Raw genomic sequence first — 19,613 nt, forward strand, 5'->3', positions numbered from 1 at the left:
GCTGCTAGGATTCACCCCCTGTGTGCTTAAATCGAGGAAAATTGTCGAGTTGGCATGTTAAAAGCCGAACGCAACTCCGACAAACGTCGGTAAAATAGAGAGAAGGGGTGAGTGAGAGTAGCCCCCATCGACTCCCCCCTTCATTCCTGCCCCCCTTCCCCCCCAAATATCCCCTCTCTCCCAGCATTAAAAGCACCTTGTGGTTGGGAGTTTTCTGGGGTGGCGAGGATGGGGCTGAGAATGGGTGGGTTTTGAATGCTCAGTTAATAATAGCCATAAATGTGGCGTTTTGGAGGTGATAAAAGAGAGGCGGCATCGCATCTTCTTCTCCTATAAGGTTGTGGGGGGGGGGGGTTGAGGAGGGGGAGAGAACAGGAGAGAGATCCGAAAAGTCAATGTTATATATGAAAAACTATAATCATTTTAATTCAGTATTGACACCCCCAACATCTTGCAATAATGGAGTTTAGGCGTCAATCGAAGCCTGGGGTTTTTATAGCAGGAGGGGAAAAAAAAGGAACTCGTAAAAACCCTTTAACAGCTTTTTATGTAGTGCGATATAACCAGCAAGAACATCTCTTGGTGTGTGTTTTTATTTATTTAATTATTTATTTAGTTGCGGAGGCGGTGTTTATTGTTTTTTAAATTTTTATTTTTTATTTTATTGCGCTTTATAGTTTGTTAAACAGTTTATGGTCCTCCTCTTTTTTTGGGGGGGGGGGCTGCCATGAGTGGGAGCCCATTACAAATGGGCCATTTCTTTTCTTCTTTTCCTTCTTTCCCCTCTTCTCCTCGCTGATAGTTAAACCTTTATCAATAATAAGGGAAATTGATCATTAAAATGTTAAATCTGACTACCTCGTTTGTTTTAAAATATGTTGAGGCTACAGGACGCCGTAGGATTTGATAACTTGGTATTAAAATACCAATTACATTTATAGGAGGCTTTTAGGAAAGAAGGGGAAGGGAGGAAAAAAAACGGGTAGCAATTAAACCCGGCCTCTCTCTCTCTCTCTTTTTTTACAGTTTTCCAAAGCAACTCTGACATTTTCCAAAGGCTAAAACTGCCTCGTTAAAATATAAGAGAGAGAGAGAGAGGGAGAGAGAGAGGGAGAGAGAGAAAATAATTTAAAAAATGGAAATTAACGACGAGAGCAAAAAGCCTCTCTTTAATTTTTGCAGCCCTCCCCCAAATATCAATCTTTGGGGTGGGCTTAGGTGATGATTTGTCGAGAGGCGAGAGATATCTCATTAACGTAGATAGTTTAGCATATTTAATCTCTATATTTACCCCTCCCCAACCCCCCTCCCCTTCTCCCTCGCTCGCTCTCCTTCTCTCTCTCTCTCTCTCTCTCTTGCTCTCTCTCTCTCTCCCCCAATCTCTCTCTCTCTCTCTCTCTTTCCTCCTCTGTCTCACACTCACTCTCCTTTCTGCTCGCAGGCTGCTCAGAGTCCGTGTGGAGTACGTGGAAACCAATAGGATGAGGGTTCCGTAATAGATGCAAATGATCCAGAAAAGACACTGCGAAATATGAACAAACTCATTTGCTCCGAAGTAAATCACGGAAAACTGTTTATGAACTGGCACCTCTCCTTGGAAATGTAAAGCGAGGAACTCTTTTCTTCTTCTTCTTCTTCTTTTTCTTCTTCTTCTTTTTTCTTTCTTTTTTCTTTTTTTTAAAAAAAGCGCCGATGTTTTCTTTTTTAAGGGGGGGCTGAAGAAGAAGGAGGGAGGGGGGGAGAGAAAAGAAGAAAAAGGAGAAGAGAGAGACAGACAGACAGAGAGGGCGAGAGAAAGGAATAATAATCACAACAACAACAATCACAACAACAACAATTTAAACAACAACAACAACAACAACAACAACAACCGAGGAATCCGATACCATGTATTGTGGCAAAGTGTTTTGACTCAGTCCTCTGGAATTTTTCTTTTTTCTTTTTAATCTATGTATATCTGTATATATTCCTGGAAATCTCCAAGACTGGTGGTTTAGCTTCTCAGCGCTTTCATCTCCTTTCGTGGCTAATTGCCGGTGGGCTTTGGATAGATCTACCCTACCTTCCATCTCTCTCTCTCTCTCTCTCTCTCTCTCTCTCTCTCTCTTATTCTCTCTTGAAACCTCTCTCTTGAAACCTCTCTCTGTGTCTGTCTCTTGAAATCTCTCGCTCTCTCTTGAAATTTCTCTCTGTCTCTTGAAATCTCTCTCTCTCTTATTCTCTCTTGAAACCCCTCTCTCTTGAAATCTCCCTCTCTTATTCTCTCTTGAAATCTCTCTCTTGAAATCTCCATCTCTACCTCTTGAAATCTCTCTCTGTCTCTCTCTTAAAATCTCTCCCCCTCTCTCTTATTCCCTCTCCCTCCCTCTCTCTCTCTGTCCATCTCCTTCTCCCGGCTCTTCCTATGACCATGAGCTCCTACTTCGTCAACTCCCTCTTCTCCAAGTACAAAGCCGGGGACTCCTTGCGCCCCAACTTCTACGACTGCGGCTTCGCCCAAGAGCTGGGGGGCAGACCCACGGTGGTGTACGGCCCGAGCACGGGGGGCACCTTTCAGCACCCGACCTCAGATCCAGGACTTCTACCACGGCGCCTCCTCGCTCTCCAGCGCCCCTTACCAGCAGAACCCCTGCGCCGTCGCCTGTCACGGAGACCCGGGCAACTTCTACGGCTATGACCCCTTGCAGCGGCAAAGCCTCTTCAGCGCCCAGGAGTCCGACCTGGTCCAGTACCCCGACTGCAAGCTGGCCTCCAGCGGCCTGGGCGAAGACGCCGACAACTCGGAGCAGAGCCCTTCTCCCACGCAGCTCTTCCCTTGGATGAGGCCGCAAGGTGAGGACGGAGGGACCGCGCTCCCTTCCTTCCAGGAGGGCAGAGGATAACTTGGGGGGGGGAGGCCAGCCTGGCCGAGCCACCGCCACCGCATTTCCTGAACCCATAAAACAAACTCGCCCTCCTTTTCTCCCACCTCTTCTTCCACTATCTTTCTTCTCTCCCCCCCTCACCCACCACCTCCTCCTCCGACCCTCCGTTACTTCTCCCTTTCTCTCTCTTTTTGTTTTACGAGCCTAAACTTTTGCACCTCTCCATGCCTTTATCGCTTAATTACCCTGAAAGGGACCCTTTTTCCTCCTGAATGGGGGGAAAGAACTGGACTTCTCTTTCTCTTCCCGCCCCCCCCCACCGACACCCACCCCTCTTTTCAATGCCAGAAGCTTCCCCCTAAAGTTTATGGTACTTTTACAACCTCCGAGACCCCCTTTTTGTGTGTATGTCTTTCCTTCGCCTCCTCCTCCTCCTCCTCTTCCCTCCTCCCCTGTTTTAGGTATTATCTTTTAACCCTGTGGAGATGGGACGGTGGACGGAGCCTGGAGTTGGTGGTGGTTTGCGGGGGGGGGGGGGACAGAGAAGATCAAGAGGTGGAGGAGGCTTTTTTAGGGTCTTGGGAAAGAAGGGAGGTGGGTGGCTTCTCTCAAGACACCGGGAGGGGGCATACTTTGTTATTTTCTTTCTCCCAGCCCAAAAGAGGAGTAAGGGTTTGTGGAGTAGGGACTGTAGGGGGTGGGATGGGGGTTCATTTCAAGAAAGTAGGGTGGGATTGAAAGGCAGAAATGGGGGGTGCTGTGATGTGCATAAGTCTTCCTCTTCGCTTCTCTCTCCCTTCAGACATTATAAAACACACACTCCGGTTTGAAAACGTTATGGAAGGGCCATTTTGCCCCTGGCTCTGTGTGAGAGTGTGTATTTGTGAGGCTGTGCATGTAGGCATGGTGTGTGGTGTGTCACACTCTCTCTATTTCCCCTTCTTGCTCCTGAAGCTGTTTGATGCGTCTTCTCAACCTCCTTTCTTTCTCTCTCTCTCTCTCTCTCTCACCCTTCCTGTCTCCCTCCTTCCTTCCTCCCTTCCCTCCCACCTTCCCCTCCCTGCAACACCCCAGCAGCCGCCGGACGGAGGAGAGGCAGGCAGACGGTACAGCCGCTACCAGACCCTGGAGCTGGAGAAAGAGTTCCTTTTTAATCCTTCACTTGACCCGCAAGCGGCGGATCGAGGTCTCGCACGCCCTGGGACTGACCGAAAGGCAAGTGAAAATCTGGTTTCAGAACAGGAGGATGAAGTGGAAAAAGGAGAACAACAAAGATAAGTTCCGAGCAGCAAATGCGAACAGGAAGAGCTGGAGAAACAGAAAATGGAAAGGGCTCAGGAGGTGGAAGAGGGCGGAGAGGCACAGGCCGGGGACAAGAAGTAGGAGCTGGAAGACTGGACAAGAAGGCAAGCCCGCCCCGGCAAAGCCTCCCTCGCCCTTCCCTTCTTCGGGCCACTTCGCGGGAGAGGTGGCTTGGTGGCGTGGTTGCTGGTTGGTACTGGTGGTGGTGGTAGGGGGATCGACACTACTTAGGGGATTTGGGGGGGGGGGGATACACACCCTCCCCTTTTATTGCTGTAAAACAATATAGCTGTGAGCGTCTTCTTCTCCTGATTGTCCTTTGATACATATGATGAACTATATCTATATTTAAAATGGGGGGGACGGGGGGGGGAAAGAAGAGAGATCTTGGGGTCTTTTTAGCCTTGTTGTTCTTTTTTTTATTTCCTCGCCAGTAAAAATAAATAAATAAATAGTAATAGTGTAATGCAATAGCTTCTGTTAACCATGACTGTGAAAAATTCTCCCTCTCTCTCAATCCCTCTTTCCCTCTTCCTCCTTCTTTGGTCCTTCCCCCCCTTGGCACTCTTCTCCCTCCCCTCCCTTTAATCTGGGATGAGGCTCTCAGTGCTGTAGAAATTATGTAAAAATAACATTTCTGCACTTTGTAGGGATCCCCTCCCCTTCTTTTCTCCTCTCTTTCTCATATAAATATATATAGACAAGATGTGAAGATGATACCTAGTGCACTTTTGAAACCCACCGCCCCCCTCCTCTTTCCTCTCTTTCCTTGTTGTGGTTAAACTCTTCCGGAGGTAGCTCTGAAAACAAAAAAACACACACCCGACAACATGAAACTGCCTATTTATGCTGTAGTTGTCTCCACTTTTTTTGGGTTGTTGTTGCTGTTGTTAAGTTCCTTCCCACCTTGTGCGGGGTTCCGTTTTGATTTCCTTAATGCTTTTGTCTTTCTGTGTGTATCTCTATCTTTAAAAAGCAAGGGAGAAAATAAAAAAGAAAAGGGTTCTCTCTCCCTCTTTTCTCTTTCTCTACTTTAGATTAGCATGCGCACAGTGGAAGAAGTTGTAAAAATAAAAGTGTTTCTTTCCTTCAGCCCCCCTTCCTGGGTTTTTGGGTTCTTTTCCCCCTCCCCCTTTAGGTTTACTGTGAAAACAATAATAAAAGAGAATGTATACTGTATACGTGAATTACTTTATGGGGCAGGCGGGGAAACTAACGCTATATTTTGTTCTTTCTTCACTTTGTTCTATTGTCGAAGCTGGAAGCGGTGGAAGAAAGGAGTTACAATAAAGTTTACAAGCCACAATTCCCCCCCCCCCCCCCCACACACACACACTGTCCTTTCTTCACCCAGCTCCACATCTTGGAAAGAAGACCCCCTCCAAAAACAAAACAAAACCCCCTTCCCCAGCTAAGCATCCCTATAGTAACCCAAGGGAAGTTTTGCAAAGATCCCAAAGAAGCCTTTGGGTTTGGGTGCAAAGTGTTAAGGGAGAACAAGAACCGGGGTGAGAGAGTATGTTGTGTGTATGTGTGTGTGCGAAAGTGTTGCAAGCATTTACTTCTGGTCCCACATTAGGAGACTGGATGAGTGTCCTTCATTTCAAGAAAAAGGGAAGAAGTCCTGGTTCTGCCTGTGTACATAGTTATGGGTTTGTGTCACTGACAAATTCCAAGCTCCTTCTTCTCCTCCTCCCAAATCTCCCCGTCTGTGGAAGATTGTCAATTTTGCTCCCTCTCCCAGTTTAACTATGATGTATCCACTCTCCCTATCCCCCCCCCCCCGTGGGTTTTTCTTTTTCCTTTTGGCGACTTAACCTTGAAAAGAGGGACTTCTGCCAATATCTTTACTGCAAGGCCATCTTTATTCTTATATGTCATAAGCGAGCTTTGATAAGTTTCAATGAAACGTGTGCCTTTCCATTTCTCCCTCCCTCCGCCTTCTCTCTCTCTCTCTTTCACTCTCTCCCTCCTTCTCCTTCAATTCCAATTCCTTTTCTTCTTTTTTTTTGAAACCTTCCTTGCTTCCCCAGCAGAAAGCGGAGGAACCAGCTGGTCACATTTTCCTTCTCAGTGTAATTGAGTCCAGCAGAAGAGCTGACACGCTTAAATAGAGATCTGTTGTAATCTTTTCCTCCTCCTCCTCCTCTCCCCCTTTCTCCCCCTTCCGCCAGTCTTTTTAAAAAAAGGAAAAGCAAAGCCAGCTCTCAGACCCAACGCCTGTGGCAGTGGAATAAATTACACATAGAACTGAATGGCCTATAGAAGGGGAGATATTGAAGCGGGGCGAGGAGGCTGAAAGTGAAATATTAACTACCGGCTAGGGCAGATTGTGTGTGTGTGTGTGTGTGTGTGTGTTTGGGGGGGAGCCGGAAGATATGACTCCCTTTTTCAGGGGAGAGGGGAGGCAGCCAGTGCCCGAGGAATGTCAGTACAGACACTCGCCCCAGGCCCAAGGATAGGGCGGGTTTAGATAGGACATGCTGCCTTCTTCCCACTCGTTTGGGGAACAAAAATATTCTAGGGGTTCAGAGTCTGATCCTGAGAGCCCATGAAGCGTTGCCTCCCCTACTTTTTCCTATGTGTTTCTGGAAGGCAGCCAAAGCCAAAGTGGCCACCACCCAGCTGGAAATTGTTCGCAGGGATTTTTTGCACCCACCGATTTGACCCAGTGGTTTGAGTGTTGGACTAGGACTGTAGAGACCAGGATTCGAATCCCTGCTCCTCCATGAAACCCACTGGTTGGGTAAGCCGCACACTCTCAGCCTCTGAGGAAAGAAAGCAAAGCCCCTCTGAAGATACTTGCCAGGAAAACCCCATGATGGGTTGGTCGCCTTAGGGTCCCCATAAGTAGCAAACGACTTGAAGGCATACAACAACAACGAAGTGGGTCTTTCCTTCCCACCCACTTCTTCTCTGTTTGATTCCCATTTTCCTTCTTTATTTGCTGCCTCCTTCTCTTTTCTTCTCCATCCGCCTTAAGCCAGGATCATGACCGCTAGTCCCCCTCCCTTCTTTTTTGATTTCCCTTGTCCTCCTCCCGGCCACTTTCCTTGCTTCTCTTGCTGGGGAGAAACTAATACCACCGGTGGGCTTATTGACTAGCCTGCACATTTCGGCTCCTTCCCGCTTCTTGCCTTTGGGAGGGTTGGCATCCTTATCATCAATAATGCATCCCTCTTGTCTAAATCCCAAGCAGGACTCCATACATACACATACACACACACACACACAGAGCATCTTTCCCCCCTTTTCCGTATTACAAGGGGGACAGCTTGGGAGGTGGGGGGAGAGAGAGTTGGGAGGGGGAGGGAGGAAGCCAGGCTGTGATTGGCGGCGCCAGAGTCACGTGGGCCGGAGTCACATGGCCAGGGAGGAAAAAGGGGGTCCTTTTTGGTGTAAATCTGGAGTCTAATTCCGTAATATATCACGGTACCTCGTAAAACCGACAGTAAAACGTCCCGGCCTACAAATCACCCGGCCAGATTATGAGTTCATTGTATTATGCGAATGCTTTATTTTCTAAATATCAGGCAGCAAATTCGGTTTTCCCCTCCGGAGTGTTTCCTGAGCAAACTTCTTGCGCCTTCGCTTCCAATGCCCAGCGCACCGGCTATGGCTCCGGCGCCTCGGCCTCCTTCGCCGCCTCCATGCCGGGCTTGTACCCCAACGCGGGAGGCATGCACCCCCAAACCCCTGGCATGTACCCCGGCAGCTACGGCCTGGAGGCCGGCTCCTTCAACATGCACTGTTCCCCTTTCGAGCAAAACCTCTCCATGATGTGTCCCGCCGGCGGAGACGCCTCCAAGCCCAACGGCAACAAAAGCGAGCAGAGGGACGCGGAGCTGAGGCACGAGAGCAACTTGCGGATATATCCCTGGATGCGGAGCACAGGTGAGGTGGAGGAGGAGGAGGAGGAGGAGGAGAGGAGGCAAGTGGGGCCAGAAGCAGAGGGGAATGAGGGGGAAGGGAGGGGAAGATGTGTTGTTTGGAGCGGGGGGAGGAGGAGGAGTGGGGGGAGGATGGTCCTCAACTCCTTTTATGACGTTTGCCTCAAAATGAATCTCTCTCCCCCCCTCTCTTGTTTCTTCCCCCCTCCCCCGACTCTGAGACCCCTCTAGAAAGTAAAGCTTAAACAAAGTAACTGTGTTTTTAAAATATTTATTAGTTCGGGTCTTCTTGTAGTGTGTGTCTTGGGAAAGGAGAGGGGAGCACAGGGGAGGAAGGACTCCCTCAGCAGCAGCAACAGCAGCAGCAGCAACAGCAGCAGCAGCAGCAGCAGCAGCCCCATCTCTCTCTGCGTCTCTATAACTAGAGTTGGGAGCAAGTTTGCTCCGGGTGTTGAAAAAACGCTTTGTTTTTCACATCGCTAGGGATATTTACTATTTCTAGAATGACACCGGGGAGAGAAATACCAGAGGAAGGGACAGTTGGGGGGGGATGCGAGAAGAGGGCAGGACCAAACAAGGAGTATATCTTTTGTCGTAATAATAGCCGCTTTTGATTCCTTGGACTCCCCGCCGCAAAGGCATTCCTTGGGAATTGGGAGTTTCATGCAGTCCCAAAGTCCTGTTTCTCTTTCTGTGTCTCCCCTCCTAAGCCGCAATTTTCGTCAGGAGTCGCAGATTCCACATGCAATTCCAATCCCTAACTGGAGAGGAAGTCGGAAGGTAGCAGAAGGAATATATATATATATATATACTAGCCTTCTGCTCCCTACCGACTTCCTCTTCCAATTATATATAATATAATTCCCGCCAATCTATTCAACGTGTTGTTTAAGAAAAATGCATAGCAACTGCGGTTGAGGCGCCTCAGGATTATGTAACAATGGGGCAGATCCAGCGAGCTTGTTCATTTCAGCCTCTTGCCTTGTCCCAATTTCGTGTGAGCCTGGTGTGTGTTAGCAAGGCACCCCTGTTTTATCTGCTGATCCGTCAGATTTTGCCTGCAGTTGCTTTAAAGACAGCGTAAGATATTTGCTTCCCCTCTAACTTTGCCAGGACATCTGTCAAAACAGAAAGGAGAGACAGAGGAACCCACCAAAGATTGACCTTTCATGTCACGAATCACCCTGGCCCCTTCTATTATATGCCCATAAACCTATCCAATGCCACTGTCCTCTTGTAGGAGCCACGGACACGTCGGGATCTTCTTAGTGGGGCTTTCTTTATCCAACCCCCTCCCCACAAAACAGACCCATTACAACAGGGCCAGTTGAAGAAGGCATATTGTTGGGACCAACGACTTCTAGCCATGATGTGTGAGAGCTTTCAAATTTGATAGAAGGCTTCATCGGACCTGGTGATCACAGGAAGTGGAAAATCACTGCAGGTTGTAACGCAATGCATACTTACCTTAAGAGGAAGTTCCACAGAAGTCCATTTTTGAATAGGCAGGCATATGAAGCCACTGCAAAAGTCCTGTGTTCATGCATATGTATGTGTTTGTGTGGGCCAGCCTGAAGTTTCCTATACCCTTCTCTGTAGACTTCTCAGGAAATAATAGGTGAGGGTATGCTGGGGTAAAACCAAGAAAGATATGAGTGCCCTGGATATGTATATGCTCCTTTCTCTTTCCCCACAGATTGACTTGGGCAGAATTATAGCAGTATGGTCTCTGCAACTGTAATTTTTCACATTATTTCTCTGTGTATGGGATACCCAACAGGCACCAGATCCAGTATGATATTGGAAGCTAAGTAGGGTCAACCCTACTTCATGGGATGGGAGACCGCCAACAAATACCAGGTGCTGTAGGCTATATTTCAGAGGAAGGAACTGGCCAAACCACCTCTGAGTATTCTTTGCCTAAGAAAACCCTATGGAATTCATGTGGTCACCATAAGCTGACAGAAGACTTGAACATACATACACACACAAACACAAGATGGGTGCTGTTCTGGTCATGGAAGCACCTTGGTGCTGGAAGACTTCTTGGCTACCAAGTCCTTCATGGCATTTGTTCCCCTTGCCCTCAAGTTGACAACACAGGGTTATATCAGGTGGTGATGAGAAAACACTGAGAGGGATGGCTCATGGAAATACCCCACCACTCCCACCCAGACATTATTATCTGCTTATCAAAAGGCTTTTATGGGGAGCACTTTCATTCCAGTTAGTCCTGGATTAATCCTGGCGAAGTCCAGTCTGTTGACAACCCACACCAAGAGGTAAATAGGTGAGAGGATAGACTGACACACTGATACACTGATCTCTCACTGCCAATAAAACTTAGGCCTAGGCTATTGGAAGGCAAAAAGTATCATTTTAGGAATCTTCAACCCAAGGACCCCCCCCCTTTTTTTAAAGGCATATCTTCTGCAGCATAGATCTTCCTCTTGGGGGGTCGGCAGAGAGGAAGAGTGAGAACAGAATCCTAGGCCTAGATCTCTATGCAAATAGCAGAAAAGCAGACCTGGGGAATTTGGGGAGGGGGGGGGGAGAACAAGAAGCAGGGAAGCATGGCAAAGAGGTGAGAGGCACCAGACCCCAGTTCTTAAAAACCTCAGTTCTCATAGGTCTTCCTTCTGACTGCACTTTACTGATAATATATACCCAAGTCTTATTTGTGTGCGTTGTCAGGAGTCCCCCCCCCCTCACTTCTTTTGAAGCAACAGCTACTGTTTTTTGGGAGGGGGTCTGGGGTGAGGATGGAGTCAAAATGCTAGCTTCTGGAAGAGATTCCGACATTTAGACTGGAAACGACCCCCCCCCCCCTCTCTCATTTTCTATGTGACTTCTTTGCCAGTTCTCAGAACTTCAAATCAACCTTCAATCCATTTAAGGATTTTCTTTTGCTTCTTTCTTTCTTTCTTTCTCCCCCCCCCCCCTCCAGTCTTCCACACATTGACGTCTTTCTTGTCTGCTCTTTGGGCTGGATGTGGGAGATTCCGTTGACTGTGTCTTGGTTGCCCCATTCAAGAGAACTTTATGGCGCTCCCTTCAACCAGATTTTACAACCCACATTCCACAGACATCTCACCCAACTCCCCCCTATATACTCCCCCCTATATACGGACACACACCCTTTACAGCCTGCCCGGCTATTCCTTTCTTGAAGAGAAAGACCATGGCTTCCCTAACCCCACCACTCCATTTATTTATTTATTGGTAAACAGCAAACACCCTAAAATCTCCCAGGAGGTTTCAGATGAACAGTGCAGAAATAGTTTAGCTGGTGCAGGAGATGAAGGGAAGACTTAAAAAACACACACACAAACATCCCAACCAGGAACATCGCCTCCACTTTAAGGGACCGTTCCCACAAGCGGACTTAAGCAATGACAGGAAAATTGATCCCTGGTTTTGAATCCAGATTCTTTGGACGCCAGAGTAAATAGTTGTGGTCAGCAAGAGGGCTCTTGCTTTGAGGAATTCCCATGTCGACTAACTTTGTCGACCAGCTTCCGAATTCCTCAGTAAGGGGAGGGGAAGAGAGAAAGAGAAGCAAACCCAAATATCAATTTTTCTAGACTCGGAGATGGAGGGAATAACAACACATTATGTGGAATAGGAAGGAAGTAACATTACCCGCACATTAACATCACACCGGCCTGGAGAAGCAGTTCGCCAGATGTGGCAATTCGTACAAGTTGGTATTTGGAATTAACACCATTCCGAGTTTTATTTTTGCAAGACGGGACTACATGGCTAAGCCTTACGCAGGCAGGAAAGGAGAAGCAACTCACCCTGCCGTAAAATTAGATCTAGACATTTAGGTTTTTTTAAAAAAAATAAGATCCATTTGAAACTCCTTGGACAAAACTGGAAGCACCTTGTTTTAAATCCTTCCAACTGCTAATAGTAAGCCTATGAAACAACCTCATGAAACTTACTTCCGAGAGGCACAGGCCATACATTTAATTCGCTGGGACATATTTTGAGGCTGAAAATTAAATTACTGGAGAAAGCAGATGAAAATGTCACTCAAGTAGGAGAATAAATTCAAGCTACATACAGCTTCCATCCTTCCTTCCTTCCTTCCTTCCTTCCTTCCTTCCTTCCTTCCCTCCGTTACACAATCCTATAGCTATCTATCCAGAAATAAGTCCTACTAAGTTAAGTGGTGCTTACTCCCAAGTAAGTGTATATACGATTACAGCCTCTATTTATTTATTTTACATTTATATCTGTGTATTCCCCGAACCCAAACACAGTAAATGTAAACCAATACTGGGATGAGTGTGTTGGTGTGGCCCACTTTTTATTAAAACAGGATACATTTGGTTTAATTTGAGGCGCAATAGAAGAGCCAGGGAATGGAGTGGTAACTCTAATGAGGAGGAAAGACCTAAAAGAAAAGGGGGGCAAAGCTGAAGGGAACTTACGGGCTTCTCGTTTATTGATTTTTCAGGGACTGACAGAAAACGAGGCCGCCAGACTTACACCAGGTACCAAACTCTGGAACTGGAGAAGGAATTCCATTACAACCGTTACTTGACCAGAAGGCGACGCATCGAGATAGCCCACGCTTTGTGTCTTACGGAGAGACAGATCAAAATCTGGTTCCAGAACAGGCGCATGAAGTGGAAAAAAGAGAACAAACCCGCAGGCCCGGGTTCAAACGGCCAGGAAAAACCAGAGGCGGAGGAAGACGAGGAAGAGTGAAGGAGGGAAGAGTGGGAGAAGGTGGGGAAAGGGAGGGAAAGGATGAAAGTGAAGGGAAGAGAGAGAACGAGAGAATGTGTGAGAGATGGCCGTCTTGAGCGGGAGGGAGAAAACCTGACCATACTGTCCAGAAAATGAAAGAAAGAACCAGAAATTGATAACACAAATACCAATAAAGACTATACATTAAACAAGGAAGGAAATGTCTCAGCCAGCTGAAAAGATGGTTTCTTCTTTTTTTTTTCTCTCGACACTTGGAAAACTACCTATAGATTAACATTTCTCTCCTCTTTTTGTTTTTGTACAACAACAAAAAAACGGATATTAAACCTACCTATTAAATCTCTACCTATTAGATCTCTTTAGAATAAAATAGATGTTTTGTTTCCTTATGTGGGTCTTCATATATATATATATATATATATAGTCAAGTATTTGTACATTTTCTTGTTTTTTAAAAAAGGGAGTCCTTTTTTTCTTTGCGTAATTTAAAAATAAATGAATAAATGAAGTGAAAAATGTGGACGTGGTTAGCACTTTTGCTTAGGAAAACGTGGGGTCCAAATGTATGAAGGGAACACAAGGCTTAGCTGAGATTAATGTTGTACATAATTCTGTGAGATTCCTATCTTTCTCTTCTCCTCCCCTCTTCGTCTGTTTATTGGTGCTGTATTTTTTGTTGTTGTTGTTAATTTTTGCTCGTTTATTTTTTCCCTTTTTGTTGGTGTATATTTTTAGATGTTCGACAATGGACCACTTCCTTTATTGCTGTCACTAGAGCATCTGAAATTAATATTGTATTGAGTAAACAAAAAAAACAAAAACAAACAACGTTGTATATGATAGATAGCAAATAATTTAATCCTTCTGCCGAGCCTTTTTTTATTTGTAATTTCTGTGATTATTATGCGTAGAGAGAGGGAAAAGAACAATTAAAAATAATCTTACTGAATAATCTGAAATCGTGTCCAGTCCTTGATTTTTTCTTTGGTTTACCTTTTGATTTTCTAGTTGTCTGGTTTATTGATGTTCTAGTTCTCTATTGTGGGCAAGATGCATCGAAAAGTCTCCTTTCAGAAGTCCTTTCTGTGGAGTAGACCTTCATTTTGTTAGCCTGGAGAATATAAAAAGAGTTGGGCCTTGATCATGTAGGTTTAATTTTAAAAATATTAATATTAATAATAATAATAATAATAATAATAACAACATTTATTTATTTATACCCGCTCTTCAGCCAAAAGGCCAACAGAGCAGCATACAAATTGTTAATTGACTATTTTAAAATATCTTCCAATCTCTGGCTTCATTTTCCATTCACTACTCTACTAAAAAAATAAAATAAATAAATAAAAAAGGACTAGTAAGGGGGGGAAAAACAACACCTAGTTTGATGGAAACCTATCCTAATAATGTATAACTTGAGTTGGCGATATAAAGTTAAAATAGCTGAAGGAATGGGGTGGGAAAAAACCCGACTTGGCTAAGAAAATTGAGTTATATTTGCATTTTACAACCAACCGGAGATCCTTCCTGCTTTGGTCATTCCACTTCCCGCAAGAAGATACAATGAGTTGAAATAGTAATAATAATAATAATAATAATAATAATAATAATAATAATAATAATAATACACACTCCTCAATTTGGAGGGTTAATCTTATCTTATATTTGGGTCTCTAAAACCCCACTTCAGTGGTTTTATGGCAGAAACTCTCTTTCCCGTTAGTGACCACAAAAGCTGGACATTAAAACAAATGTAATATTAATGGGAACAACTGAATACGGAAAAATAAACCACCTTAAACCAGTTTCGATATATTCTCTGATATATGCTTCTATTTAATGCTTTTCACTCCCTCTGATCTGAATAATATAATTTTCCAGAATTTAGGTCCTGAGGGGGAGATTTTGGGCAAAGCTCTATTTAATACTGATTCTTTTAATTTGATTTTTTGAATATATATATTCTGCTTTTGTAGCCATAACACTCCGGGGGGCTAACAACCAGAATACAAGAACGTAAGAAAATGTACACGGGGTTCCTACATATCGATAGAAGAGCTGATAAGAGACTGCCCTCTACAAAAACAATTCAAAATACAAATAGAGGCAAAACGGATTGGGTTCGCTGCCTTCTTTCTGCCTTTCTCCACAAATTAAAATCTGAAGTCTTGAATTAAACGGTCGCCTTTGAAATAAAATCTTCCCTCAAAAATAAAATAATAATCAGGACTCCATTACCGTTTCAAATGATAAGGAAAGCTTCTGCTTTCAAAAAAACCCAATGGTTTCTAATGATATGTCCAGAAACGAATATATTCAGTTCCAAATTAACTTGGGGAGATTAGAAATGTAATGCAGGGAAATTGTATGTAACACACATACATGAAAGAACATGCTGCTTACACAAAGACACACACGACTTGTTTCTATATGTCTGCATGTTTAATATACACGCAGATAGAAACACACACATACAGGGAATTAATAGTTAAGGTACACCATGCACATAAAGAATTTCGTGATAACACACGAAACCAACAATTGGTGTACGCCATGGATGGATAAATGCAAAGACTGGATTTGGGCCATCCTACACAAAGGTGTGTTTCTCTGTGTGTAACTAGATGTGCTTTTTGATGTACCCATCCACCCACAACGTGATCATGGTGGCGGTTGCTGTATGGAAAAGCCGCCCTTTAAAGAAAAGGGTTAGGTCCGAAAGACCCAATGAGCGGAAAGGCATATTTGCTTGCCTTTGGAATATCTATCTATGTGAGTATATATAAATATGAGAGACTGCCCTATATATTCCCTTAGGAATACACACACACACACACACACTGTATATATTCCCTTAGGGAAAATACATACACAAACACACAAACACACAATAGAGACTGCCTACATATTCCTTTAGGATCATATATACATGAGAGACTGCTCTATATATTCCCTTAGGAATATATACATATATACATACACACACTGTATACACACACACATACATGATAGAGACTGTCCTACATATACCTTTAGGAATATATATATATATATATATGTGTGTGTGTGTGTGTGTGAGAGAGAGAGAGACTGTTCTATATATTCCCTTATATATGAGAGAGACTGCCCATACATACACACACACACACATACACACAAGACTGCCCTACATATTCCTTTAGGGGTGTGTGTGTGTGTGTGTATATATATATATATATATGAGAGACTTCTCTATATATTCCCTTAGGATGTGTATGTGATTATATATGCACAGAGATACCTACATTGTGTATAATAGTAATAATAACTATACACAATAAAATTTTCATAGACACCCTTTAGGAGGCGGAAACTGAATTCCAGAACAGTCCTACCGCTGCTCACCTAGCCCAGTTTTGCTGCATTGGACCACTACTATTGTTTCCGTGGCATGTACCACTGCGGTAGTAGTGTACGCTTGGAAAGCCCTAGTGCGCCTGTGCGGTAGGTATATATGTCTGCCTTGGTCCTTCTGTCTGTCCTTCCTTCTTTCCATCTTCCTTCCTATGTATATCTTTGTGCATACATGTATGTACAGGCACCGCCCAAGCCCACAAATCCATAAAATACATGCGGTAGGTGTGTGCTTGGAAAGTGTTGCACTTGTTCTCATGCAGGTCTGTATCTTCCGAAAACCTTACTCTTTAATGGCATTGAAATGGGGAGGAAAAGGGGGTGCGGATGGGGAGAAAATTCATTTGGGGGCGAATTTCCGAAATGAAACCCGCCTTTCCTTAGAGAAACCAATATATGATATTAGAAAAAAAATTAGATAAAACAATAGACTTTCACATTTCGCCTTAACAAAACACACACCCTAAAAAGAAAACCTTTTACGAAATAATATGGCGTCCCACCCGCAACACACTCGTGGCAATTAACGATTCCAGGTATAAAAACGCATCCGCGAATGGTGAGCCGCAAAATGTCCTTGCAAATCTTTCCCTTTATAAAAGTAGGCTCTTTTAACCTTTAAGCAGATAAGAGGGGGCTGATCAAGGCCCCCCATTGGGAAGAAATAGAAAAGAGGGGTGGGGATGGAAGTGGGGGGGGGCTGCGCAGGATCTTTGCATATTCTTCTTCTCTTTGGGTTTTCTGAAAGAAAAAAAAAGAAAAGAAAAAGATGGCGGCGGAGAAAAAGACTGCTGTTAAAGCAGTCATGAAGAAATGCAATAAATTCCTTGTTGTTTTATGAAAATTTACAACTTTGTGATAGAACTTTATGAGTGGCTGGGTTCTGCGATTGGCCAGACCTGGTCATGTGGACTGCTAACCGTGAACATGAACTTTTTATGATTTCCCATGTGGTTATTCTACCATTCTTTTGGCCGCTGTACCTTGGGTCGGATCACTGTCCTCTGTAGGACTGTCGCCTCTTTTAACCAATTTTTTTTAAGTTCCATGTATAGGGCTAAAAATAGAGGAGGAGAAGGGCAATCTCTCTCTCACACACACTTACACACACACGCAGGCACACACACACACACACACACACACACACACAGAGAGAGATCTAGGAGTGAGTTTTAGATTGCTAATCTACCGATTTCCCCGCCCTTTCCTTTCTTAATTCTCTAGATTCAATTTCCACATTTGATTTTGGGGTCCTCTGTCTAATGATGGAGAGGGAGGATCTGCACCGGAGGCTTTTGCCATTTTTCAAAAGAGGGAAGTTACTCCATTTTCTGTGCAAAAGGACTCGGCAAAAAGAGGAGGAAAAAAAATCTCCCAGAAGTCGCAATGGACGGCTATCAGGTTGGGACAATATTTGTCAGCTTATACATAATAGCAAACGCAATTCGACACCCCCCTCCTCCTCTACCACCTCCTCTTCTTCTTCCTCCTCCACCGCTAATCCTCAGAGCTTCCAAAGGTAAGGAAACCTATTTATATTTTATTTGAGTCAGCCTTTTTTAATTTTAATTTTAGAAGCCTATTTTCCATTTCTTAAAAGGTATAGAAAAATAAAGAGATGTGTGGGGGGGGGGGAGGAGGAGAGGAGCCTACTGTATTGAAAAATATCTTGGTAAATATGTATTTCGATAAGTAAAGAGAAATCTAAGGAAGGAAGGAAGGAAGGAAGGAGGATGAAAGGAAGGGGTGTGTACCACAAAATCTTACAATATTCCTATCACCTGGCCATAGATTCTAAAGAGAATTCCTTCAGCATCGAATTGAAGGTAGCTGTATATATATATATAATTATATATAATATATATAATATATATAATATCAGCTTTCGTGGGTTCCTTTTGAATCTTTCCGTCCCACCCCAAACCTCTTCCCCACCCCAGGAAAAACCGATCTGGCCAGCTTTGCTTGGCATCGGGGGAATCCAGTCATTTTGGGAAGTTTTGTACCATAGACAGTTGGATTTGGATGCTTTTTCCTCCAAGGTCCTGAAGGGATGAGTCGAGTCTTCCGAAAAGCTCTTCGCCTTGTAAGGATGCCTAGATGGTGGGAAGAAGGGGGGAAAGAAGGAGAAGAAAAATTAACAAAGGAAAATAATAATAATAATAATAATAATAACAATAATGCATGGAATAATGCGTCCCCGGTTTTAAAAGCAAGCGTCGGTAGATCTGAAAATGATCCCATGAATTATGGCAAGGGAAAGAGGACTCATTAAAATGGCAGATGGATTGCGATCCATTGACTGTAAAAAGCCTTTGTAAAAAGGGAAGGTGTAGGCAATTCTTTAAAATATACGTATTTGCTTCTATGTGTAGACACATTTCATTTGGTGTTTGAATCTCTTCCTTTTGTGTGTGTGTGTGTTTTAGGGGAGAACGTGTTAGGGTTAAAACAATAAGTATTTCCCCATAGATTTCTGCTTTTTAAGGGTGGGGCAGGGCAAGGAGATCTTTCAAATGTTTTATATTTTTAAACTCTTTCATGGCTGACTTGCTTACTGCTCTGCGATTGCTGCTAGCGCGTTTCCCTCGTGTGCTTTAAAAAGAATGGACTGATATTTGAAAAAATGAATTTACCGGTAAATTGAGTTTGTTTGTTTGTTATAAAAATAAAATCCTATAGGTTTCCTGTTTTTTTGTTTAAACCTTGTTTTCTTGTTTCTGCAAATTCTCTGAAAGTATATAGTGGAGGAAGGGGGAGTGGGAGAAGATTGGGAAACTTGGTAAAAAATTGTCCTGCATTTTCATGTGTAATTTTTGACTGCTCCTTATTCATTTGCCATGGCCTTTCTTTCAAGCTTTCGGTGCTCTTTCTTTCTATTTACGGAAAAGATGAGAAAAACACAAATCAAACTGCTTTTTTTGCTGTTGAAAAAAAAAAGCTATCTATCTCTCTATCTCTCTATATATTCACCTCTAAATCATCTGCCTATTTTCTAAGTTAATTCAAAATTCAATGGCTGTTTCATAGGGCTAGATATTGTGTGTCTGTTTTGTACAAAAGGAGCTTGTTGGTTGGTTGTGCTCTTTTAAATGAGGGGATTAATTAAAGAATTCATATCAGTTAAACACTACCAAGTTGTTTGTCTCTCTCCCCCCCCCCCCCCCCATTTCTCTCTGTTTTGCAAGGACTTCTTTGCCTTTACAATTTCTCCACTTGTTCATTCTATGCTGTTTGCTGCCATCTACTGTCGAAAAGAGGAACTCTCCGGTTTTGTTGCTTCCAGACTTTACATTGTAAAGTTTACAGTGATTAATTTCCCATGAAAACAAGTTTAACCAGATCAAGATTTTTCATTTTCTACACATAATATATATATTTTGGTCATGTAATGGATTCAGCATGGCTTACATGTTCTGGAAACGGAGCTAAAGGGAATTTC

General features: G+C 43.9%; 2 protein-coding genes across 2 annotated transcripts; both read left to right on the forward strand.

Moving 5' to 3' along the window:
* The first annotated feature begins 2,336 nt into the window (after positions 1 to 2,336).
* Positions 2,337 to 4,322, forward strand: LOC149309066 (homeobox protein Hox-B8-like). Its single transcript, XM_089531735.1, is given in 6 exon segments — positions 2,337 to 2,566; positions 2,568 to 2,832; positions 3,939 to 3,970; positions 3,972 to 4,022; positions 4,024 to 4,141; positions 4,144 to 4,322. Coding segments are annotated over 6 exon segments (732 nt in total). The 5' UTR covers positions 2,337 to 2,404; the 3' UTR covers positions 4,248 to 4,322.
* Positions 4,323 to 7,654: 3,332 nt separating this feature from the next.
* Positions 7,655 to 13,159, forward strand: LOC149309067 (homeobox protein Hox-B7-A-like). Its single transcript, XM_089531737.1, has 2 exons — positions 7,655 to 8,060; positions 12,522 to 13,159. Exons 1-2 carry the CDS (start codon positions 7,655 to 7,657, stop codon positions 12,773 to 12,775), a joined length of 660 nt encoding a protein of 219 aa, XP_089387863.1. The 3' UTR covers positions 12,776 to 13,159.
* Positions 13,160 to 19,613: the final 6,454 nt, after the last annotated feature.

This window comes from Sceloporus occidentalis, unplaced genomic scaffold (assembly GCF_023333645.1).
Source record: "Sceloporus occidentalis isolate IW3139 unplaced genomic scaffold, rSceOcc1.0.p SCAF_7, whole genome shotgun sequence".
In the NCBI taxonomy this organism is placed as follows: domain Eukaryota; kingdom Metazoa; phylum Chordata; class Lepidosauria; order Squamata; family Phrynosomatidae; genus Sceloporus; species Sceloporus occidentalis.

Coding starts and splice junctions, on each gene's coding strand:
- LOC149309067 (XM_089531737.1), top strand. CDS start 7,655: ATGAGTTCATTGTATTATGCGAATGCTTTATTTTCTAAATATCAGGCA. Junction 8,061..12,521: donor TCCCTGGATGCGGAGCACAG/GTGAGGTGGAGG, acceptor TTGATTTTTCAG/GGACTGACAGAAAACGAGGC.